The sequence below is a fragment of the Symsagittifera roscoffensis genome, chromosome 4 (genome assembly GCF_963678635.1).
Source record: "Symsagittifera roscoffensis chromosome 4, txSymRosc1.1, whole genome shotgun sequence".
In the NCBI taxonomy this organism is placed as follows: Eukaryota; Metazoa; Xenacoelomorpha; order Acoela; family Convolutidae; genus Symsagittifera; species Symsagittifera roscoffensis.
In genome coordinates this window covers 69,888,534-69,914,233 of record NC_087065.1, presented here as the reverse complement: position 1 = coordinate 69,914,233, position 25,700 = coordinate 69,888,534, and the positions used below count along the sequence as shown (strand labels likewise).

Below are 25,700 nucleotides of genomic sequence, written 5' to 3'. Positions count from 1 at the left end.
TTTCCTAAAATGAATTTCGGAAAATCAAAAGTGCGAACTGGAAAAGAGCTGAACTTAGGGAGCTAAACTTGGGAACTGGAAAATACCTAAAATTATTAAGCGCCAATGTATACTAATTTCATAGGGGATCACGCGCTGAAAAAATTCAACTTTTTGGACAAATTCCACTCCTCAAGAGAAAATCTCAGATCCGCCCCAGAAAACAAGCGTTCTTCTAAATATTTAAATTGAGCTATAAAATACCTATGAACTTTTTTTAAATCAAAATACTCGCTTTTTTAGAGGCTTGGGATTACTTGTATCAAACCTGAGCTCTGGATAATCATAAATCCTGAGAACCGAATTGATTCATTGCAATGCTGATAACTAATAAACTGCTTATACAATATCAACTGCGAACTTCTGTTTTCCTTTTTTTTTTTAATTTTTATAGAAGCGTTTGTCAATTTGGCCCGCTTGAACTTTGTTGAGGTTAAAAAAAACACGAAAATTGTGTGTAATTTAAAGTAAATATAATTAGACCGAAAAAATCCCATTTTTACAAAAAAAAATTGGATCCGAAGTTTACAAAGCAAAACAAGGATAGCCGGTTGCTGTCCAAGCAGCGCAGAATGTTCAGGCAAAAAACTTTACAATTTTCAAATTAGTTTAGATTTTTTGCGTCTTGTGTTTAAAAGATCTATAAAAAGGCCTTGAACTGGGGCATGTTTGACAGTTATAGGTTTAAAGGAAAAAAAAGTTTTTTTTTGAAAATCAGGATAGAAGAAAACTGACTTGAATTTTAAAAGCTTCCACGCTCGAATTAAAAAAAAACACATGGCTTTACTTTTCTTTTGTTTTCAAGAAAAATATATGAATGAATCTTTCCTGATAAAAAAAAACCTAATTTGAACAAAAAAATTGGATCAAAAGGTCATCTTTTTATTCCACTGTGAAATATGAAAAATTAATCCACTTTCTAAACTAGAATTTGTTCAATTTTTTGTGACCTTACACTTTTGCTATTCATTAGTGGAATTTACCTTCCTTTCAACAAAGGAAATGACCTTAATTTAGAAAGAAATGAAAATTCAAAAAACCGCGACAAATAAAATTTGAGCGTGTTAAAATTTATGTCTTTTCTTAAAAAAAACATGCTAACATATCATCACGACCTAAATTAAAGTTTGACCTAAAAAAAACCAATAACAAAATCGTCGAGACATATATGAGAGTATTCACTACGTTCATGATTCTTAAAAATCATGAACGTAGTGAATACTTTAAACTTCACTTTCGAATCTAGAAGTTCGTATTTGGAGAGCGCAATTTGCCTAACTCCAAGCAGATGAATCTGAATAGACTTTTAAAAATGCATATCTATGAAAGATCATTCATAATTGCATTTGTATGAATGCACATCTGTGGTTATAAGAACAATTTAAATTTTTTCCTAGAAAAAAAGTTAATCAAAAACTCACCAAGACAATTATATAAAAATCGGATTTCTTAGAAAAAAAACATAGATGGTCTTGAACCTCTTTGAATTTCTAAAACAATTATGACTGAAATTTTTTTGGCAAAAGAAACGCAATTTGAGAAAACTGAATTAATGCGTAAAAATTTGATGGTTCCTGTTTGATAAAAACTATTTTTATGAAATGTATGGGATCAGGTTTTTGTATTTTTGATAATTTTTTAAAGGCTTCGGAAAATTTGTTCTTTTCAAAAAACTCAATTTGTTACTCAGAAACTACTCGACTGAACTTCAACAAATTAGTACCAATGGGAAGTCCATCCACTACCCTGTATGCTTGCATAATCTCCTAGTCTTTTTTGAGCCACTTTCTACAGCCTTTGAAAAAATCTGTGGGGGAATTTTTGACCCATAGTTTCCTCAAAAATTTTCAAAATCTCAGATTTTGGTTTCACTGGATGAAGCAGGTTGTGAGAAGCTCCCTGCATAAGCGTTTACTCCCAATTTTTTACACAAAGTAATGACCCTCGCAAAAGTCAAATTTATGATTTTTCGACAATTTTTTTGATTTCTCTCAAAAAAGGCCCTCCAAAATCTGTTTTGGTTTCAATGGTACAACAAAGTGTGGAAAACTCCCCTGCATTAGCGTTTACCTCTATTTTTTTTCACTGAAAAAGTTATGCTCCTCGGAACGTTAAACTTTCGCTTTTATGAACTTGTTTTGAAACTTTCTCAAAAACTTATTTCCTTAATCTGAGGTTTGGTTTCATTGGGTAGAACGAAATGTGCCAAGCTCCTCTGCATAAATTGTTACGCCAAAATTTTGTTACACAAAAGTTAAGACCGTCGGGAAAGTCAAATTTTCAATTTTTCGAGCATTTTTTGAAACTTTTTGAGTTTCCTCGAAAATTACCATCCCAAATCAAAGCTTTCCTGTAAAATCCAAGTTTGTTTTAGAAAAGTTAAGGCCTTCAGAAAAGTCGATGCTTTGATTTCTTGTCCGTTTTCGAAACTTTTTGACTCCTCTCGGAAATAACTCAATCTGATTTGAAGGGTTAATCGAGACAATACGTTGTGGGAACATCTATGCATAAAATGTTACGCCCCTAGATTTGTTCAAAATTATGTCCCTTTTTAGTTCGCGTGGAGATGTGATTATTTTAATCCACTTTCGAGACTAGAAGTCAAAAACGTTTTTCGTACCCTTTAGACTTTTGCTGTTAGATAGCGAAGTGTGCCTTCCTTTTACACTGACAAAGCTTTGCTTCCCAAACGCTAGCAAAAACACGACAAAAGCAGCTTTACAAAATGCAATAAGAAAAATTAGAAATACGCTTCGAATCAGTAAAAATTGGGTTACGTCTGATCTTTGAACCTGCGACTTCGAGATTAAGAGCGTCACAAACTAACCAATCAGCCACGGACGCTTAAATTAGTACAAAACACTAGCCAAAAATAGAGCAGAGAACATATGCGCTGCAATTTCCACTGCTACAGTGAACTTTTCAAGTGAACACTTGTAATGAACACTTATGGCAGTTTTAGTGAACACTTTTAATGAACACGAGTTAGGCAACGAAAAAAGAAGGTTCGTAATAATGCACTAAGCTGATGGCTAGTGTTAACAATGGAAACGACTGTTCCAAAAAACGAAATTAAAAAATTGTCATGACCTATAGAAGAGTCTGAACAACGTTCATTGAGTCTCGATACACAAAAAATTTTCATGAATAAAAATCAACTGCAGGCTTAGATGATCTTCTATTTACATCATTGGTTAACATGGAAACACGTTTCGAGCGAAGCTTCTGTTGGTCGTTAATTAATTTTGAACTGTTTAGGACCCCTAGTACACTTACCAAGCCAGGAAATCATCGAGGTTTGAAAACAGTTTTCATTAAAAGATCAATTCGGTGATTTGATATCACAACATTCATTCAATCTCTTTTCAAAAGAGTTTTAAATAAACAGCCTGCTCATCAATTCAGTTTTGCAAACCAATAGTTAGCAGCAGGTTATGAATGGAGATAGCAACAAATAGTACGTTCTGTTATTTTCTGATCTTCTGTTTTATTCTGCATCGACTTGTTTAAACTGAATAATGTCTAGATGTGGTATGTATATCCTATCAGTGAATACTCGACCAATCAATCCATCATCACTAGCAGTTAAGCTAAACTTACTTCTCTAGAAAGCACTGAGAACTATAAATTAACATCTGGGCGAAGTAGTTTGAAGATCAAGCCTTGAAGATCAGTAAAGAGTTTGAAGAGAGGTAGCAACTGCTAATTATGTACATCATTTAACCAATTTTAAATCATCAACGAAGTTAAGTCTGCAGATAATGAGCTAATGGGGTCAGACATTCGAAAGCAAAGCCACAAACGCAACTTGTAACAAGCAATAACAAAGTTATTCAAAATTGGAAGACAGTCAGAAAAAAGCTGGGCTTCGAAAGTTTGACAGCAGTATATCAAATAACATTACTTCTTAAACATAACAAGGCTTTCAGAGTCATTATTGGCAACTTAGCTCTAAGAGAATGTAAGATAAACAATCTTTAAGTATTCTTGAAATAGCATTTGCTTTTTTGAAATAGGCTAGTTATTCTTAAGACTGAACACTTAATCTTCACAACGGCTGTGGTCTGAATGATGACAGAGAAGTCTCCAGGAAACTAAGCTCATAGCCATGTCATGTCAAACAACACGATTTAAAAACAAGCTAGTTGCTTGCAAGAGTGTACGAAGGAATCACAAATCCATGAGCTAAACAAAAAGATTTCATGTAGTAAACGAAAGCATGCCAATGCAAATTAAGGAGTGATTACAAATAAACTGTTTTCAAAGCAACACCAATCTTTTTAAGTACGTTTCTAAGCTCAAAGGCACTTTCTATAGATTTTACCTCATAACTAAATTGGCAAGTTTTTATCACACATCCATGTTTCAGTTTTGCGTGTCAATGTTGTTGTCTTTGCCAGAATTACAAGTAGTAGTTCCTCTTAGTCATATTGGACAAGTCCACTCGGCATGCTTCGTCATTGATGTAGAGATTCTTTAGCTTCCGCACACAGTCCTGTGCTCCGTTTAGAGTGTCGAACACAAGGAATGTTCGGTTCTCTCCTCGCTGCCAGATCATCCTCGTCGGCCTCACTTTTCGGTCTGCCAAAACATCCCCGAACATTTCCTCGCCACACTCCTCCGGAATGTCCCCGACAAACACTGCCGGACGCATGTTCGCCGGCACAAATTCATTCGGTCTTCCTCCTCCTTGTGGTCCACCTCGTCGACCCATTGCATGAGGTGGCATGGGTCCGTAGAAACCCTGGTTTCTGTACCCATATCTTCCCATCCTGCCATTGGGAGGCGGGAAGAATCCTCCGTTGTATCTAGCATTGGGAGGCATGTTGTATGGATTCATCCATGGAGGCATGTCGTACGGCGGGTATGCATTGTACCTTCTGCCCCCTCCTCCTCCCCCTCCCCCTCGCCCACCACCACCCCTATTCTCGCCACCCTGTTCGGTTTCTGAGTTCAGACGGTTGCTCTCAGATTGGCGGTTCCTTCGGTTTCGGTTCCTACGGGGTCGAGCACTGTCTTCAGCTCCGCTGTTGTCTTCTCCTTTCCCCGAAGTCTCTCCTGGAAAATTTCAATGAATATACTCTTAGTGATTGCTCAATATTTGCAGGCTCCGCGTTAAACATGTCATTTTATCTACCTTTGTTCAAAGATTTCCCCAATTTTCGTCCTCTCAGAGAGTTAAAAATAGTTGAGTAAAAATGTTTACACTGATTTATTCAAATTTTCTCGCTGAAAAAGTTTCACGACGCATGAAAAACTCTTTTTTTACTCAACTTATTCGAGAAAGGTAACTCCGATGCAAAACTTAGTGCAGATGAGAAAATCGGTTATTTTCAGACCCGGATAAATTCTTTGTCTTTGATACCAAGCATTGATAGTTTTGCAGAAGCAACCTCTGATCATTTGCTCTTGGTCTATGAAAAATGTACCAGAAATTGGAAGCAAAATTAGTCCAAAATGGACACTGAAAACATGCATTATAGAGTAAAAACCTGAATTTGCGCTTAATTTTGTCTACTACACTAGTGGACAAAATTAAGCGCAAATTCAGAATTTTACTCTGTAAAATGCCTGCTTTCAATGTATATTTATAAAAACATTTTCTGCTAAATTCAGTAAAACTTTTACATTGGCCGAGAGCAAATGATCAGAGCTACCATCTGTGAAAGTATCAATATTTGGTTTCAATGATTTACCAATAAAATCCGGGTCTGAAAATGCCAGTTCTCCTCCTCTGCACTAAGTTTTTTATCGTAGTGAAATCTTTCTTGAATAAGCGTAGTAAAAAATTTGTTCATGCAACGCGAAACATTCTCAGCGATAAAATGGAAACAATCGTGTGAAATTTCTACTAAACTCAGACTTTTTCATGCCAAGGATTTTAAAAACTTAGTGCAGATGAGGAAAACTGGCATTTTCAGACCCGGATTACATTGGTAAGTCATTGAAACCAAATATTGATACATTCACAGATGGCAGCTCTGATCATTTGCCCTCGGTCAGTGTAAATTTTTTTCTCATTTTCGAAGGAAATGTTGCCCAAAATGAACATCAAAAACAGGCTTTTTGCAGAGTAAAATCTAGAATTTGCGCTCAATTTTGTCCACTAGTGTAGTGTAAACTCTTACCTCCTTCGGTATCATTTTCAACGTTTCTTCTTGAGTCGTCTCGGTTTCTCATTGACTTCTCACGGCGCTGATTGCGTCTTTGCCGCACTCGCTTAGCAATACTTGCAGCTGCGTCTCCGCTTCCTGCAGCCGATGCCTTGTTCGACCCGTCGACTGCCTCATCTTCGTTGACCGACTTCTCGCGACGTCTTTCCCTCTGGAAACTCCTCTTCTTTTTAAAGTGTCGGTTCCTTGCGTCAGGTCCATTTCTTCGACGGCGGTTGAATCGACGGTCGTTATATGATCGGCCTCCTCGCCTAGCTTGATTTGTTTGACAGCTCTTGTCGACTTCGTTGTCGTCGCCAATGTAGCTTACCGAATCAGGGTTCTGGCCTGCTTTGACAGCCAAGGTAACATCTACGCCTTTGGCTTCCTCTTTTTCTCGCAGTTGCTTCAGAATAGGAACCCTTTCCATTTTGCGCTCGGTGATTTTCGACCAAACAATTCCTGCAAAAGCCAATCAATATTTGTTCATTCATAAATAAAATTTAACATTTACAGCTAAGTTATATAACTTAAAGCTCAATTACTGGAGAGTCAACTACCTGAGGGCTTTTTGATTGGGTTCTCGACCATCAAGGTTTGCGTAGGGGACACAATGACATCAACGGGTAGATCGTACTCCTGGAAAATATCCTCTGGTATATCATCTTTGATCTGACAGTCATGTACACACGTGATCACAGGGGTATCCACGGTCACAGCTCCCATTGACATCATCATTGCCCACTCAAGGTCAGCGAAGCCCTCTCCTTTGCCCAGCCTTCGTCCCTTTCGTGTGACAACTGAACATCCCATGATGACCAGATCTACTTTGGCTTCGTCATCCAGACCGACTGGCGTGCTAAATGTCTTCACTCCCTCGCTAGTCGCACAGAGCGCGATTTGTTCATCAGTAGCATTTACAGGAGGGTTTATCTTGTTAAAGAGCCCTGTAGCGAGTCGTGAAGTTGGCACAAGCAGGGTTTTATTCTCTTTCAGAGCGAAGTATCGTAGCTTCTGTTGCGGCCTGTCGGGTCCAATCACAACAGTCTTAGCCTCCTTGAACTGTGGCATCTCCGCTAGCAACTCACACGCCACATCCGATTCTTTGAAGTTCGGAATCCTCTTCGTGACCGGACGGGGAGATGCTGCAATGTTGTTCTTTTCCATGTAGATCCAGGTGTCATACCTGAACGTAGCTTTCGTTGGAGTCTTCGGCTCTTTCGGGGTTCCGTCAACAACCAGAAAAGTCGACCGCTGAAAAGGGATAGTGCATTGCGTCTGCTTTGTCGAGTCATCTACAATTTCAACCTCTAACAGCGACGCCGGGTCTGCCAGCAGAGCTGCTGTTTTAGCTGAAAGTTGACGACGCCGGCGACCAGCTTTCCCCTCATCATTTGGAGAACTCTTCTGGGAATCCGAGGAGGGATGCGCGTTGTCCGCATCACTCGTAACATGCTCTGCAGGTGTTGATGAGTTGTCACCCGCTTGGACAGTCGTATCTGGAGGCGCAACGGCCTTGTCTTCAACTTGTCCTTCAGTAGTCTGGGTCATTTCAACACAAAACTGGAAAAGTTAAAACTGCGTTTTACACGTAAATTTGCTCAGAACTGAAGTTAGAAGTCAAAAAGTGATGAACTGATTCCATTACCGCGTGAAAATTCCCACAAATATTCACAAAGAAGTGAACAAACGTGAAGACATGACTTTTGTCAGTAATTTCATAACGTAACTTCAAAACAAACCGAAGAACGCAAAAGTCAAAAAGAAAACAGATCAAATTTGAAAAATAATGTTCATTTTGTTACAAGCTACAAACAAAATCTAACCAAATAGTATTTCAACAATTTAAAACATTGATTAAAGCATTGATATCAAACTGAAACTTTTTCATTTATTTATTCAGTATTAGGAATGGAAATGCGGTCAAAATAATTCTAAGCAAACGACACTTGAAAACTCGCAGCATCAAACAGAACTAATACTGCAAATAATTCGAACATGTATTATAGATAGGGTGATATGCATCGGTGAATTGGAAAACTAGCGCTAATTAATTTTACAACACTATCAAAATTAATTAAGTAAAAACTTCCCAGTAGTCAACAACATTGCTTAAAAAGAACTTTCGGAATGTAATTTCGAATATTTCATCACAACGACAGTTAAAACTCGGTCTATCCAGAACTAAATGCAAAAGCACAAGTTTTCATTTAAAAGATTATTTTGTGAGTCCTTTCAATTTACTGAATATATTTCCTTCAGATTTCCCAATCCCTGAAGCTGGACTGGATTTTGAGTTATTTACACCACTGACAGGAATGATTCCAACCTTTATTTCTAAATCGCGTATGAACCCATTCAAAGTATCGATCGTTTCATTTGTGGATCCGCCAAGCGACACCAATTCAACTTTGAGCTTCCGAATTCCGGGCAAAAGGCTGATGTTGATGACCTCATTAGGGTATTCGGAACCTTGTGGGCAAACAGACGAATAAAACTGAACCAAAAGTGTACATATTTTTCGCTTCTCAGTTTCGTCCGAACCCTGGTGGGCTGTGCTGAACTGCTCAATAATCGACGAAATTCGTCGCAACACAAACTCGTATCGTAGTCTCTCATTTACAATATTTACAATTCGGCTTAAAGTTTTGATAGCCTCAGCTTGCAGAGCAACATCATCAATTAAACTATCCAGTTGCATCGAAACCTAAAACAAAAATTCAAACATTTTGATAAAAACTCAATTAGAATTGGGCAAGCTATCGACGATTAAAATTAATTTCATAAAACAAAATCCCATAAAACAAACTCTTAGCTTGTCCGCGAATAGCATCCAATAATAACAATAAAAAGAAAAAAACATAACGAAAAAACCAGATCTATCATGGTTTTCATGTTTGTCACTGTTTTTCATGAATAATAATCCTTTTCAGAAAAACATGCCAACTAGGACAACTGAATGTTTAAATAAACATCGCACCAAGGATTAGCGAAGCGGTCACAAGCCGACAATAGTTGAACAGAAACCCATTGACCAGGAAAAAAATCCTCCCCTCAAAACACACTTGAAAATGTTTACGCTCTTTTTCCTCGACCCCCCCCCCCCCCCACCTCACACGAGCATCAATTTTATGGTCTAACGAGTAGTCTTACAAGGTTGATTATAAAGACTAAACATGTTTGCCATGGCCTAGTTAGTCTGTATGTCAATTTTCACGACAATCGGATAATGTGAACAGTAATTTTAATCATAAAAGTTTGCAGGTTGAGGGAAAAAGAAAAAGAGCCAATATTTATAGCTCTAACGAAGCAAAATGAGGACATACAACCGAAATCGAAAAAAATTAAAAAGGAAATTTCAACAAGCGGAGTTGATAAAGCGGAGTTTTAGAACTAACATTAAACAATTTCGAAAATAAAGGGAATTTAAGAAGCAGACAGGCTCAAAACATGTCTGCTGATAGACGAAACTACAGATTGGAAGATTTACTAAAATATGAGATCCTGCGAACAGAGTTATTTGAGGGAAAAAAAGACAAGTACCCGGTTGCAAAAATCTTGCTTATCACAAGGGTACAAAAAATAGAAACTATAACTGTATATTTAATATTTTTAACTAAATTGCCTGTTCTTTTCTCAGTAAAAAAAGGATCGAAATAGCTTTATGCATCAAAATAACAAATAGCTAAACAAAAAAGCTAATCAATGACAGGAGATTTAAATTGAGAGAATATTTACAAATTACTCTCATCATACCAAATTTTGTGTCATTTATTGTGAAAAACAGAAAATTAGGTTCGAAAAATTTTCCAGAAAATTGAGAAAATCAATTTTCCAGTTTTTTTTTGGAAAAATTTTATATTTCGAACTGATGATTTTTTATTTCGTCGAGAAATTATTTTTTATTTCAAAGTCATTTCATTTTGAGCCACATTTGTACTTATGTTACCAAAGACTGTAGTTAGCCTTCCAATTGTAAATGATATAGAATGTGAACTTCAAAAAAATCAAAAGTCACACCTCCTAATTATAGAATAAAACGTGAACAAATTTTCATGTATTTTCTTAAAAACAAGACCTAGGCAAATGAAAATACTAGTAATTGAAACTCGAAACCATATCTGAAGACGATTTTTCAAGTCACGGTTGAAAATCCTAAAAAATAAATTTTCTCTTCCAGGTGTTTTTTTAACGGTCATATGCCTAGTTTTGATAGTCCATTTTTCCTATTGATGAGCGGAATTCGAGCGGAATATGAAAAAATATATATCAACTTCGGAGCTCAAACACCTGAAAAAACACCTCGTTTATAGAAGTATACTGAAAAAAAAATACACCAGCCTAAGTCAGTGAAAATCTATTTAGTTGATCAAATCTTAAAACTGATTAAAACTATAAACGGGTCTCCAAGCACAAGCACAGTTTTAACTTTACGATAACAAAGCTCTTCCATGAAAAAAGGATGCTGACCTTGTCAATGTTCTCTTGAGTTGTGGATACCGCCAGCACACTTCCCAGACATGCCATAGTAGCTGCTCTGATCTGGGTGTCCGGGTCACCCGAGAGAGTGATCAAAGCCGGAATCACTCTATGACTCAGCAACGAATCGCCAACCGGTCTTATGAAGAGTTCCAACAAATGACACGCTGTTAGTTTCAGCTGAGAAGAAGCATTTATAATTGCAGAGTAGATAGATTCTGTGAGTACAGAGTGATATGTGCTGTTGGATAGAAGTGCGATTGTTGCCGCTCTCAGACTGAGAATGGGTGCCCGGTTGACAGAGTAGAGGAACAGCATCTCGGAAACGAAGTCTCTGATCTCCTTCATGTCGGAGCTGTCGGAGCTGATTGTAGACAGAACGCCTGCTGCGTACACCGGAACAACCGAACCTAAACACAACAATTCATAAAATAGCCAACAGACAGTTAGAAAAGTATCAACAAACTCAAAACCGAAAAATGATATTGATTTTTTTTTGAAAATCTTTGAAATTTCCAGCTTCAGAGCTCTCTTATTTTCAAAAAATATTTCATACTTGAAATTTTTTCCATAAAACTAACCAAACTTAGGAAAAATAGATCAATAGATGTAATTTTTTTATTCCGCTGAGAAATCTACAAATCCACTTTTCAAAGTAATTCACGTTTTTCACACCATTTGTTCGTCTCTCAATCAGACAGCTTTATTTGTCGTCCTTTCAGCAAATCAATTTGAAATGAACTTAAAAAGAAACCAAAAGTTCAGCTGCTAAAAACCAAATTTGAGGGGGACCTGAAAAAAAAACCAAACCACACGACCTAAATAAGTGTCGTCTTCAACTTGTCAAATGACACTTAATAATCTAAATTTCTCCCATAAAAAGTCAATAAAATCATTGGAAACGTCAACTTCTACTTCAGTTATCTCATTGAAAACTGGAAAGACAAAAAAGTTAAAATCTTATCACCGAGTGTTTTCAATTGTAATCCTAACATAAGACTGATAACCCAAGAATTTTCATCTCAGATAGCTATTTTAATTGAATTACTCTGAAACAAGATAAGGCAGATAAAATCAAATGGCAAGATAATTGTAAATAAACTGAATGTAATTTTGAAAAGAATTTAAATGCCACTGCCCTCAAGAGAATTAATTGTGGTGAATTTGATAGAACATGCTCTAAGGGTGCAGATTTAATTTTCGTAGTTCATAAAGCTCAAAAACTCAGTTACTTTAGCTGGATCCACAGAAGAGCAAAAAAGACTTCTAAGAAAGCGCAATTTGATTGACAAAATTAAACTAAAACAAAAAATCCATGTGCAGAGCAAATTTCGAAATGATTGACCAAAACTCGTAACAGATTTGCGGTCGCAGCTGAAAAATGGACTAACCGTTCAAAACAGACACAAAATGCGCGTTGTTGAAGTTCTGCGCGTCAGCGTCGAAAGTGAGCTTTGATTTGAAAATCGGAACAAATTTCGCAACGGTGAAACTTCTGCCAAAAACTCTGCAAAGCGAGTAGCAAACAGTTGACATGCTGTTCACGCAAGGAACTGAATTGACATCAAGCTGCAATAAAATCTGGACCAATCTTGGTAGCAGCTCATTAATAACCCACGTCAACTGCGGCCATTCGGGATGTGTTGTTTCTTTTAGATACTCGTCAAAAGTGTGGATCAAGTACGCAAGATGCGATGAATCATCGACCATAGACCTCACGTCTTGAGCGGCAATGACGCTTTGTGGGAACCTGGCGAAAATCTCCTGTTCTTGAGCCTGTGTCAAAAGATGTTCTTTGCTGGGCGGGGGTTTCTGGGCGAAAGGAGAGCTCTGCACCACACTCATGAAGAGAAATGGTAGAAAGGATTCCAGACTGGCACAATAGCAAATAAAAGGTGACATAAACTCGGGCACTGATTGGTTGGATTTTGTTGCATTTGATTGGATGGCTTCGCTTGAACTAAAATGAAACAATCACTTTTTATCAAATTATTTTATAACTCACAAATTTAAAAAAAAACTTAGAAAACAAAATATAACTTTTACCATTCAGAAATCTTACTTCATATTTAAGAAACTTTATCTCCATCTATCATTTCAATGCCAAGTCCGCCAAACAATGAACTCGATGCATCCAAGAGACACCTTAGTCGACAACTTACGCGAGACCAAAAAGATCTTAAAAACTGAACAAATATCATCACCGCACCATTTACGCTTAAATTCCTAAAACTAGGAGCTGCTAAACAAAATGAAACAAAAGCGATTGAAGCCTGTATTTAATTTCGAATGAGGCCTTCCGATGGCCCATTGTCTGACGCTCATCGCCAGCCCGATCAATTCATGACCGCATCATTCTTTTTCGGAAGAGTGATGGTGGCCCAATAATTTTTGAATAAAATTCTACCAGCCACAAAACAAAACAAAACAAGGATAGCCAGTTACTGTGCAAGTAGGACGGAATATTCCGACCAGACTTACAAAAAATTAGTGTCGTTTTTTCGGCCTGGTGTGATAAAATAATCTGAGCGAAAAAGTAAAGCTGTGCAAGCTACTTAAACAAATTTATACACTGCCAAAAATATGTTCTACTTTTTTATCCAGTATGTACAAATCTCTAAACTTGTGTAGGTAGTCTTTTAACAAAACAAGGATAGCCAGTTACTGTGCAAGTAGGACGGAATATTCCGACCAGACTTACAAAAAATTAGTGTCGTTTTTTCGGCCTGGTGTGATAAAATAATCTGAGCGAAAAAGTAAAGCTTGGGCATTTTCGTCAGTCATTGTAAAAGTTGCAAATAACAAAAAAAGCTAACACTAAGATGAAGCTAAAAACTCCAAAAACTAACTTTATTTGAGTAAAACTAAAATTTCAAGGCTTAAATTAAACATAAATAAGCTTATGTAAGCCTGCTCACTCGCTTGAAATTAGACGAAAAATCAAAAATTTCCAACCGGTTTTTCTCGACACCGGTAAATCTTTTTTGAAACTTTCAAAGTTCGTTTGAATCACGACTGAAAGGGCACTCAACCCAGTCCGATGATTATTTGAGTTAGCTGATTTTGCGTGGAAAACAAAAAAAACTAAAACTACAACCCGAATACAAAGTTCCTCCCCATTTTCAATGGTTGGAACAACAATGAAGTAAACTTCTGCAACGCAGTTTTCAAGTTTTTTAGTACCTTCAACAACAAATTATTTATATCAGTACTTCTACACTCGAGAGAACATCAAGAAGGCGTTGCTTCCTGTCGAGTGCTGTCTCTAAAATCATTCTTCAATCTCAATTAATTCAAGCTCAATCAAGTAATCAAGTTTCAGATTCCAGCTTCATATTCAACCTTAAAAACTGCTACTTAAACAAATTTATACACTGCCAAAAATATGTTCTACTTTTTTATCCAGTATGTACAAATCTCTAAACTTGTGTAGGTAGTCTTTTAATGACGTCATTTTGTAAGCAGCCTCTTTGAAACTTTTTTCAGAAAATTTAGAACAGGAAAAATTATTCGTCGCGTCTTTTCGCTCAAAGTTAGTGTATAACATAGAGGCGATGCGTAGCTTCGCACAACTTGCGATACCATACAAACTATACCACGCATTTCAAACTAAAGAAAATATCTGGAAAAACCATAGCTTCAAAAATTCTGAAATGTGCTGTTTGCGGAACACACGTCCAGAAGCACAATAACCGGCGTTAAACAAGTCTTCAGAAACATTTATCGACCGCGAACTAAACTGACAAAATTCCCATCTGGTGGGGGTAAGTTTGTTGAAGTTCTGAAAGTTAGTTCCCCCCACCCTCCGGAAACAAACAAATGAATATAAATCTTTTCCCCTTCAAACGACGTAAAAATAGGTCACTAACCAGAAAAAGCATACGCCGAATTGAGGCAATAGAAGCTTTTCACCAAATGAAATACTTAAAAATAATGACAAAAAGTCTGATTCAGTTAAATCGAAAACACACAAAAAAAGTTAGAAAATATTCAACTACAATGACAAGTGCTTAAAATACAAAAAATCCGCGATGTGATAACTAAGCAAACAAAACAAAAGCAGACAAACATTAAGCCAATGTTTCTGTTTAAAAACTTAATGTTTCGTTCATTTCGTAATTGTAAAAAAAATGTCATCCTGGAAAGAATCGAACGTTCCAGGCGTAGTCGCTACCTCTAGATCAAGTGTGCCCAAGAAGCTGATAAAATGGAATTTATTTAAACCCAATCTACCCAATGATTGAAATGATTTTGTTAGCTAGTTATTAACCCAAAATAGTCTTTTTGATCAGATTTTATAATTTTTTTATCGTCAGCGTAACCAGTCCTAGATTTTTTTCCGTTTTCGACGAAAATTCACAAAACTTTGACATTTATACAAGTGAATTAAGACAAGCCAAATATGGCAAAAGGTGCTTTTGCAAATCAAAAATTACAAAACGATGGTGTTAGAGGTGTCTTTTCCTGGAAGACTATCTAAACTTTTCATCCAAAAAATCGCACAATTTGACATTTATACAAATAAGGACACAAGCAAAAAATGGCAAAACGTGATCTTGAAAATCAAAAATTACAAAACCGTGGCGATAGAAGTGTACCAAGCTGCTCCAAAGGTCACCAATGCTTTTATAGCCTCCAAAATTGTTCAGTTTATTGCTGCTGTTCCGTTGAAAACGTCGAATTAGTTCGAGACTAAGTTAGCGAATCAAGCTTGAGAAAACAACGCGATATTAGTTTCTCTTATGCTTATCATTAAACACCAGGCAGCAGCGAATGGGCCATAATTCAGCGAATAGAGCTGAAGATGTTTTCAAAATCTTCAGCTTTTGCTTGCAATTCATACTGTGGCCAAAACCTCAATTTCTAGATTTTTCTGAACTCAGAATTGCTCTGATGAGAGTAACGTAATTTGCGGAAACAAGATCAAGAGTTAAACTCTTTATTCCACTGAACACTTTCAGATTTATCAAAAAAACCGCACGGTATAATCGACTGAAAAATCACTTCGTTCTTTAGTACTCTCCATTAACGCATGAACAATTTTTTGCAAAACCTCGCAGTGAAATATGCTATTTTGGTTGCGAAAAAGCGGACGTTTTATTACATAACTCCGCAGTGTAATTAGGCGTCAATTCAATGGTCTTTGAAAGGACTGACGCCCATCCTCTTAAAGCGACCCCTCCCTTCATTTACATTTTGACAGGTATGCGTTAGTAAAAACGACTTACGAAATTATTTCTGTTTTAAATAAAAACTACACGTAGCCAACAGACAGATGCAAAAAGACAATGAACGCAAGGAAGCAGTTAAAAAATACTTACTTTAATTTTGGAAAAAAATGAACTTAACAATTTTTGAGGGCGAAACCCATTAAACCAAAATTAAAAAAAAATTAAAAGACAAAGAAAAATATGCAAAGCCAAGGCTAGTAAAATTACCGAAAAAATCAAAACACCAAGGCAACTACAATATAACTTGCGTAATAATTTAAAAAAAAAAACAATTCTAAGAGTTGGCAACTGAGCCGACAAAACATAAGCTGACAAATAGTAGGCCAAAAATTTTTGATTGCGAGACCAAACTGTGAATTTTGTAAATTCCTGCGCTTAACATAGTGGTCAAATAAATTTCCCCATCGCAAAGAAAACAATGTTTACTCACTCGAGAAACATTTCGGTGTCGTCTGACAAAGTCTCCTTCAACAAATTGTCCATGTACTGAACCACAATAAACACAGCATTCTGCAACAAATCCTGTTCCTGCTGCATAGTCCAGAAGGCAAAACATGGGATCATGTATTGCCTCACCGCTATTTGTTCGGTCTCAAACGGAGACTTAATGTACTTCAAAATGAACTTCAAATACGAGTCAAACTTTTCATCCGTTCGTAGTAGACATAGAAGAAAAGCGAGACCCTTCAAGGCAGCGGACACGACCATGTCTTCCTTGTCGTCTAACAGTTGTGTCAAAATTGAGTACACTAAACTGGATGCAATGTCCACGTCCATATACGGTAATAATGCGGTGGCTGTTTCGGCTACTAGAACACGGCGCTCAACGTGCTTTTCATTCATTTGACCCCAGCACAGGGGTAGAACTTCAGCTTCGACTCTTGATGGACCTACACAATTTTATTGGAAATATATCACTATCATACTTGATTTTCAGATTTGGCATCAATAAAGTTTTAAATTTTTCTTTTAACCCTGTGATTAATTTGGTGGGCCAAATACTAATCAGTGCATTTTAATTTTAAAAATATTATGCTCAACAAAACAAAAGAAATCGGGTGGAAGTATAACTTTCTTTTGTGTTGTGAATTGATTTAGTGTGCCAATTACTCATACGTCTATTTCTTAAAAGCATAGCCAACAGACAGTTGGAAAAAAATTAATGAACGCAAAGAAACAAAAAAATACTGACTTGTTTTTAAAGAAATCTCAACTTTAGAAATTCGATTTAAAAAATAGATCGCCTTAAAGCTCTTTAAATTTCAAGAAACTTTTTTTGAAACTCGAAATCGATCACGTTTTTCTTGACCTTAACACTTTTACTGTTCGATGGTGGATTTCACCTTCCTTTTAACAAAAGAAATTGGGGAGCTTAAAAAGAAACTAACTGAAATTAAAAAGAAATCAAAACTCAAAACAAGAAAAAGGAAATTTGAGCTTGAACAAATTTGAAGACTTTTCCTGAAAAAAAAACGAAAATCATCACGACCTATATATGAGTCTGAACTACGTTTATCGATTCTTAATAAATTACATAGCCAAACGAATTGATGACTATTGGTACTGAATACCTGCTCTTCTCGCGTAGGTTAGGCAGCTCTGGCAAATCACGTGTCGTTGTCTTATGTCTGGCTTCTTCACCAAATTGAACAACAACTCAAGTAGTTTCATCCTCGCCTCTTGCTCAGGATGTACAGTAATGGTCTCTATAATGAGTGGAATCGCTTCTATTCTATGCTGAAGAAGCACGTTGGCAACCAGATTAGGTAAACATTTCTCTGATATGTGTGCTAAGTCTCCTCCTTTCTGCACGCTATCCAGTATATTTTGGTGCTCCTGGTCCAAATTGGCGACTGCTGGAGTGTTAAATATGGCATTCTTTACTAGGACGAGATATCTTTTCGAGAACAAGGGAGAAAATTTCATCTCTAAATTATCATTTGATTCGTCTAGTTTTTCACGACAGAATTCGGTTTTCCCTGCTGTGCTATCTAACTTTTCAGAATTTGGCATTTCAGTTCGTTTCAAATTTGCCTGTAAGTCAAAAAGTTCATTTTCCAAACCTACATTTTTAGTGTTCAGCTGTTTGTTTTGGTTCTGTATCAACAATAGTTCATGTTTCAGACTTTCAACTTCACTATGCAACCCCTCGAGCTTTGCATTTGAAGCTTCCAATTCTTCTAATCGTTTCTTTAATTCACAATTCTCGTCTTCCATCGACTTCATTTCGTCTGTTAAACTCGTTGATTTATTTTTCCCAGTCGATTCAATGTCATTGCAAAAACTAATACTATCATTCTCTCGCTCTTTCGAACTTTGCGACACACTTTCTCCATTTGTGTTCAGTGATTTCAGACTGCTGCAGCCGGCAGCATCCAAAATCTGATTTTTCTGCTCCTCGTTTAGTAGATTGCACTGCAGCTCTTTGTGGTGTCTGCTTATATTTTGTTTCTTCTGGTGCCTGGATTCCTCGAGGAACTTCAAGTAGATCTCTTGCAGAGATGGAGGCCTGCTCGTGTTAAGACCAACGTCATCCCAGTCTTCGAAATCCTGAGTAAAAAACGATCACTATAAACTCATCGTCCATAAATCAACAATTCCAACCGATGACTTACTTGTAGTTAAGAATGCTCGACCAGGACTAATAAAGCAAAAAAAAATTTATCAAAAGTTTCTTTCGGTGTTTTGTTCCAAGTTTTGAGCCGTTTTCTTCTTCTTAGCAAACAATGAATTGAAAAAAGCGCCAAAATACATAACATAAGGCTAGAAACACTGAGTTTAAGTTCGGGGTGGCTCACTCATAGAGTAATTTCAGATAAGGTAAACCGTCTGTTCGTCACGCTATCTTATTTTCGGCCGGATAGATTCATGCAACTTCTAAGTCTAATACCAATCTTATTCTTACTCTTATATCTCTTAGTCTCAATAGATCTAGTGTATACTGGTATTTGCGAGTTAGATATCAGGAACTACCTTGAAGGAGAACAACTGTCTTCTAAGTTACATTTATTTTGTTCTGTTGCTGAAACTATGAATAGTTTCAGCGTTACAAATAATTGTAAGTGTTAGCTATGGATCATAATTGGCCAGTTAGAAATATTTTATAGAGATAGTTTTATCAATAATATAATTGGATATCAATACTAGTTTCAAACTGGTTCCACTTGTTGGAATTGCTTGCGTTATTGGAAAACAAACATATTTCCAATCCACTGCTGAAATTAAGTCTGAGTATGGAAATATTAAGATTCTCGTACCGAGGTATCTTCGTACCTTTTTCTCGTACCGAGACACCCTTTTGGCTATTTTTTGGAATCCGAACAAAAACTTATGAGCTTCAATATAACATAGCCAACTGACAGTTGGAAAAGAGTAATAAACGCAAGAAAACAAGAAAAAACTTCAACTTTTTAATTTCGTAGATAAAAATAGATGGATTTAAAGCTCTTCGAATTTGTAGAACAATTTATTATTGAAAATTTTTAGATAGAATCAAGCCAATTTGAGAAAATTGGATCAATAGGTAAAACTTGTATTTCGCTGGCAAATCTGATAATTAAATTCCATTTTCGAAATTAGATGTCGATCAAATTTTTCGTGACCTTTATATTTTGCTGTTCTATAGTTGAGTTTGCCTTCCTTTTAACGACTGAAATGAAGTGAGCTGAAAAAATCAAAAGTCAAACCGCGAAAAATCAAAATTGAGCGTGAACAAATTCTAAGACTCTTTCCTGAAAAAAAGAAACGAACAAAAAAAGCCAGCAAGACCTATATAGGAGTACTCATTACGTTTATTACTCTTAATCACTCGACCACCGGGGAGCCGTCGAAGCAATAAATAAAAGAGAGACTACATGCTATAATTCAATTGGTCCAAAATTATTTTTTACTTACCAGTTAGCAGAGCTTCGCACCATTTGTGATAAAATACAAACATAGCATGAAATTAGTTGGCGTAGAATGAAACGAAAACCGCTGTCGAAAAAAAACTATGCCATAATTTTCATATAATTGTTATGCACAATAAATTGAAACGTGAATCTATTAAAATTTGGAAATATTTATCTCGATTTGTCTTGAATCGTAGTTCATTTTCAGAAAACATGCCAAGTGAGAAAATTGAATCATAAATTGATTAACAAACGAAGCGGCAACAAAGGAGACAAACCCTTGAGCCGAAAAAAAAGTGTTTTCCAAGCCAAAACTAAAAAATAAAAAAAGTGTCAAAACCTCCCCTGAAAACACATGCACGAATAATCATGAGTTACTTTATTGCTTAACAAACGATGCAGACTACGCTGATAAAGATGACGAACATTAAGCCGAGTAGACAAATAAAGCAAAAAGCGGAAATTATACCGAATTGGATTTGGTTAAATTAACAACCAACATACATTGAAACTTCAAATCGAACGGGAATTTAAAACGAGAGGCTCAAAATGAAAATAGAGATGCATGAAAAGGATTCAGTTATCTTTGTTCACTGTTCCGTTTTGATAACTCTTTCTGGCCGTAAGCGCAGAAAAATGGAAGAAATTTTGAACTTATTTTCGAATATCAGAATAATATTTTAATCAAGTGTGGTCTGCACTGCAACCTGTTACACTTGTTTTTCTTTAGATTGTAGATTATTTTTTTCCGAGTATTCAATTTTTTGCAGAGATGAGTGATCGGGAACATCTGCGCAAACTTGCAGAGGAGTCGGCTATTCCTGTTGTTCCGACCACTGATGAATGTCAGGACCGTTGTCTTCAGGCATTTAAATTCACGCAAAAAAAATCTTTTAAATCATTCTACATATAGTGTTTTCATACGCTCATTTTTTAAAAATATATATATTCCACCTGTGATTAATTTTCGGGGGTTTTAAAATTGCCAATTTGGGATAATTAACGCGCGATCAATTTCGGGCTAAAAACGCGTAAGCGGGGAGTCTTAATCCGTCTTAGTAGAAATCGTTCCAAATTAAATTGAGACTTGCTACTTGGTCTACTTAAGAGTTTGCTCCATGCAACTTATATCACTTTCTATTTAACATAGCGTGTGGGGCATTGTTTTCGAAAACAAAAATCTCATACAACTAATTTTTTTATTGAAAATTCGTCAATTTTTAAAGCAAACAAAACACTTTTTATAGAACTTAGAAGCCAGTGGGAATATTCGGCCTGATACCGTCAGTCTTGTTTAATTTTGCCATTATCTAGAGAAAAATAATTTTATTATATTAAGCGTTTTCGACGTATATAAAAAAACTTAGGGCCAGCCAAAAAACCTTTTAAATCTATCTCCATCGAGTCTAATTTGTTACATGCCGAATCAAGAAAAAAACACCATATTTCAATTATTTCTATCTCAGCTAGATATATGTCATTGAATAGGACTTGTCGCGTTATGAATAAGTTTTAAGATCATTTTTCATAAAACCGCAAGAGTAAAGACAGAGCAAAACCGAATTAGTACCTGGTCTTGCAGTTCGTCTCCCAACGAAATAGCCGTTAATTTGCATCCAATGGTCTGCAGATATTCATACACCACAAAATTGAGAGTTTTAGAATCTAAGCTGCTGAATTGGACAACATTTGTATCTTCTGTCTGAAAGCCGCTATCATCCGCCAACTCCTGTCCAATTTCAATACCCTCTAGAGTTGAATTATTCTCGAGATTCGATCCTAAAGTATCCCGTGTAATGGTTCCTCTTTTGTCATTTTCATTTTCTTCAGGTCCATTCGGATCCGATTTCGATCCGCGTTTTCTACTCGTCGAGGTTAGAGACTTACGCAATTTGTGAATAGTGTCATTCGCTTTGCGAAGTTCGAACTCTAACACTGCAATTCTGTCATTCGATGGCTCATTATCACCTGATAGATGTGACCAATCTAGAGAATCGAGCGTAGAGTAGCTGCCTGTACGAGATAAATTTCCAGACCGATCACCTGAATGAAATGCAGACTTCAATTAGCATTTGAACTGCTAACTGGCTTTATTCAAAGATCAACTAACCACAAAAACTCACCTAGATAATCACCAAGAGAGTTGAAGCTTGGTCGTTGTGACGTGACAACAAAATTAGTTTTTACTGTCGCACTGTGCTCAAAGTTAGCAGGATTTGAAAAGTAGTCACGGAGTCTCGGAAGTTCTTTTCCACGTTCAACAATTTCGGTGTGCAACTCCAGCGCCGTTAGGAAGAAATTTGCTTGAAATCACATGCACTTAGTTACTAATGCTCGACCTTTTTTTCTCAGTCAGTTTAAATTTTAAAAAAAACATGGGATTGCAAAAACAAGTCTCACCTTCCAGAAGTTGTGCTGCGATCTCATCCATAGATCGAGCAGAAACCCTGTTGTTGCGACTCTTATCAGTCTTGGTTGGACTTGATCCATTTGATCCGACTTCGCTAGTTTTTGTCGTCAAAAAAGACTGACTGCTAAGTATTTCTTTACTTAAGGCTAAATGAGAGTTCGCATTATCTTTATCTAGGTCGATGTCACACAAATTATCGTCTTCAAATTTGTTTCCAGATTCTTCGTCAGCGTAAGGATTCATTAATCTAGCATTAACATTACAAATTATCTGAAAATCAGAAAATTTGCGGAGTTATATCATTAACTTTCTCCAGATCGATTCGAAGTAGTTTTGCATGCATGGATAAGCTGTGCTTAAAAAAAATCAGAGGCGAGCGAAACGGAGCTTCGAAACCACTTGCACAACAACCCGCCCTGGAAAAGGATTAATACATCTTTGAAGAGGAACTTGAACTTCTTGATGTTTAGGCTCATGAGGTTCCTCGTGCGCCATTTCCAGATTCTAATAGCAGCATTTTGCAGATTATTGTTGTTCGTGACATTGCCGGGGAGGTTGTTGTTGTAGTAGCCTCGTTGACGACATTGGTTCCGTTTGTTTCGGCTGATAGTGGTTTCGTCTCATCCCTAATCCAGTGCTACTGGCCCCCGACAGGCTAGGTAGGGCAAGTCACTAGCACGGTTTACTTGAACGACGTTTTGCGACTGGACTTGTCGGTATTGATTGTGACTTTCGACCAGAATGCCTTCAAAATGCATTTCGACTTCGAATTTTTATTGTAGCATCTGAGTGAGAGAATTGGCGGTTTTGATGAATTAGTGGTGCTAATTGGACGATTGAACAAATCAGGAATGGTTAATTTGGCCTGAAATGCTAATTTTTAAATTTTCGATTTGGGCGTCAACAAGAGTCATCGTTACAACTCTTGGTGTTCCTCTTAGCAATTTTATTTTTTTGGTGTTCCTCTTCGCAATTTTATTTCCACGTAGCAATTTTATTTTTTGCGACAACTGAAAACGTGGAAAAAAACAACACATTATTCGTAAGGACTGACAAGTCGAACGAGAGATTAGTAACAAATTGAAATTGTGATCGAGAGTATTGACGAAGACCAGTCCGAGTTGTAACGAATTCCCGAGAACCAGGTAGGGTGTTAGGACGACGTGACCAGCCTTCCGAGAAGAGATAAGACAGCTCTTCGTCCGGAATCCAGAATCCGGAAGGGTCTCGAGGAGGAGAACTCAAACTCTGTTTTTATTATTTTTTAGCTTCACGAAATGACCTGAGTTTAATTTAGTTATTACCAAATTCATTTTCAGATAATGAGAAGCTAGGAGTTGAGGGAAAGGGATGATCCATCTCCGATGTGAATGATGATTTTTATCAACTGAACAAAAACAAAAGTAATAAAAAAAATAAGTAGTAGCCCTGTTTTAAGGAGTGACCTCGTGGTCTGGAGATACTGAGACCCCCCAGCCATGAGCTCACTATTTTCGCATGTAATTGAGTTAATCTGAGCGTTCTGGCCGAAGCCGGAAACAGTAACGTTTTTGTCGACCCAATGTTAGAAGGAACACACGAAGAACTGGCTTTGTCAGAGACAGTTGAAAGCATGTAGAGCTGTGTTTGGACGCTAGCCAGTCATTTTGTAACCTTGCATTATTTTCTGTCGATATGTACTTCCAGGCGAATGTTACATAGATATTTTTATGGCGCTCCTGGGTGTTAGTCTTTTTTAACATCATGACCGGCAGAACTGTTAAGGAGCACTCCCGGGCCGAGCGAATGCTCTAAATAAGGCCCTTAGCATGGGGGCGGAAAAGTTTGTTCGGAATGCGGAAGCCTTCCGGATTCCCGAAACTAGCTTTTCAACCTTGTTAAGACCGAAAATTCATGTATTAGTGTGCCAGTCAGTCATATCTGGAGGTTTGACCTTGAGGGACACGAAAATACGTGATTTTGGAGTGAAGTTTTAATTTTGAAAATTTCGAATGGAGGCTGTCATGCTCAGTTTTCTCGCACCAACTGAAAACACAAAGTGAAAAATCAGAACAACCGAATTTACAATTGCGGGAAAATACTTAAGAAAACAGCAGGAAATTGCTATTCGCAATTTCCAGATACAAAATAGACACGAGTAGAGCCGTCCTATCCTGAAATAGGAGGAGAGATAATCACGAGAAAAGAGTACAACTTTTCGAACAAAACCAGAGTGAACCTTCAACGGAAAGGTGGACAGCTTGAGTGTCCCAATGGTTCAGACAAAAACTTCACTTCTAGAGTCTAAACTTATTTCTGTTATAAAAACTGATCAGTATTGAACTTATCTAGTTATCTTATTTAATTCTCGAGTTGCTCATCAATTTAATTACTCCTTGTGCTCGAGTGCGTCAACATGTGAGTTCCTAATTTGGTTTTCTCGAGTGTATTTTATGATTGTTATGTTGAGATAAGGCGAGTTTTAGGTTGATCCATCTGAAATGGACCAAAGTTTCACTGTCCAATAAAAAGTAACTTAACGGATTGTTCCGACCCTGTTTTTAACGGCGTTCGTGTATTTTGGGTATCTCGAGACCTAAGTATGGGGACGTTCTTATTTTCTAGAGTGGGAGGATATTTTGGTAGTAGCCTTTAAGCTGTAACGGGTTCTAGTCTCATGTCGCAAGCGAACCGAATTGGCTCCGACCGTTCTTGAGGTAGAAAAACACAAGATATAGTGTCCCTGACTCTTGAGCCAATGGTTATAGGGCCTATTTTTCTTAAGCCTCATATGTGACCGAAGTAGGCGACTGTTACATAGTGTTTTTATGGCTCTCCTGGGTGTTTTTACGACATCATGACTACGGAGTCGAACCCACTTGACACAGCTCCGGGCTGCATGTCCATTCTAGAGTACCGGTGGTACGGTTCAGCGGGAACGTGTAAACCTTCCGGTTGTACCGTGATAGCTTTTTAAGAAAACTTGAGAAAACTTCCTGGTATGCTCTCCGAACGAGGCCTGGCTAACCGAGTAAGGGGGGTAACTAGGGGGACAAAAACACGAGCAAAATGACAAAAAGCGAAACAAAAACAAGAAAAAAGTATAGAAAAAGAAAAAAAACATAAAAACGTAAAAGACAGTGACTTTGATACCGGATCATTTGGATCAAATTTTTTTATTAATTAAATAGTATACCCATACTGTTTTATAAGACCGATCGTTTCGGTCAATCTAGCAATTTAAACCAGTGACTCTGAAAAGGTGCCCGAGTAGGGGCGTTGTTAAGGGTTTTCAGACAGATTGCAACCTAGCCGGACCACTAGGAGACTTGACTGGAAGAGGTGATCAGTCGAGTGTGAAAGTGGTTCACAAGGATCGAACCGGACCACTAGGAGACTTGACTGGAAGAGGTGACCAGCCGAGTGGGAAAGTGTTTCAGAAGGACTGAGATGAACCGCCAGGAAACTTGACTGGAAGAGGTGACCAGCCAAGTGGGAAGGTGGTGCTGCTGTCAAGTGC

The 25,700-nt window shown here is 37.1% G+C and overlaps 2 protein-coding genes across 2 annotated transcripts; both read right to left on the bottom strand.

Annotated features, from left to right (window-relative positions):
* Nucleotides 1-3,347: 3,347 nt before the first annotated feature.
* On the bottom strand, nt 3,348-7,791 carry LOC134845271 (uncharacterized). Its single transcript, XM_063862217.1, has 3 exons — nt 6,752-7,791; nt 6,168-6,653; nt 3,348-5,097 (listed from the first exon to the last, which is right to left on the bottom strand). Exons 1-3 carry the CDS (start codon nt 7,740-7,742, stop codon nt 4,442-4,444), a joined length of 2,133 nt encoding a protein of 710 aa, XP_063718287.1. The 5' UTR covers nt 7,743-7,791; the 3' UTR covers nt 3,348-4,441.
* A 185-nt stretch (nt 7,792-7,976) lies between these two features.
* On the bottom strand, nt 7,977-22,467 carry LOC134845270 (RAB11-binding protein RELCH homolog). The gene is made up of 8 exons (XM_063862216.1): nt 22,192-22,467; nt 21,915-22,094; nt 21,362-21,834; nt 17,473-18,451; nt 16,332-16,791; nt 12,062-12,630; nt 10,662-11,080; nt 7,977-8,898 (listed from the first exon to the last, which is right to left on the bottom strand). Exons 1-8 carry the CDS (start codon nt 22,442-22,444, stop codon nt 8,410-8,412), a joined length of 3,822 nt encoding a protein of 1,273 aa, XP_063718286.1. The 5' UTR covers nt 22,445-22,467; the 3' UTR covers nt 7,977-8,409.
* Between the last annotated feature and the right edge of the window lie 3,233 nt (nt 22,468-25,700).

Excerpts from the sequence above, each read along its gene's own strand:
- LOC134845271 (XM_063862217.1), bottom strand. The coding sequence starts at position 7,742 with ATGACCCAGACTACTGAAGGACAAGTTGAAGACAAGGCCGTTGCGCCT. Across the intron at positions 6,654-6,751 it reads CCCAATCAAAAAGCCCTCAG|GAATTGTTTGGTCGAAAATC; the intron begins GTAGTTGACTCT and ends TGGCTTTTGCAG. Across the intron at positions 5,098-6,167 it reads TGAAAATGATACCGAAGGAG|GAGAGACTTCGGGGAAAGGA; the intron begins GTAAGAGTTTAC and ends GAAATTTTCCAG.
- LOC134845270 (XM_063862216.1), bottom strand. The coding sequence starts at position 22,444 with ATGAATCCTTACGCTGACGAAGAATCTGGAAACAAATTTGAAGACGAT. Across the intron at positions 22,095-22,191 it reads CGCAGCACAACTTCTGGAAG|CAAATTTCTTCCTAACGGCG; the intron begins GTGAGACTTGTT and ends TGTGATTTCAAG. Across the intron at positions 12,631-16,331 it reads GACACCGAAATGTTTCTCGA|TTCAAGCGAAGCCATCCAAT; the intron begins GTGAGTAAACAT and ends GTTTCATTTTAG.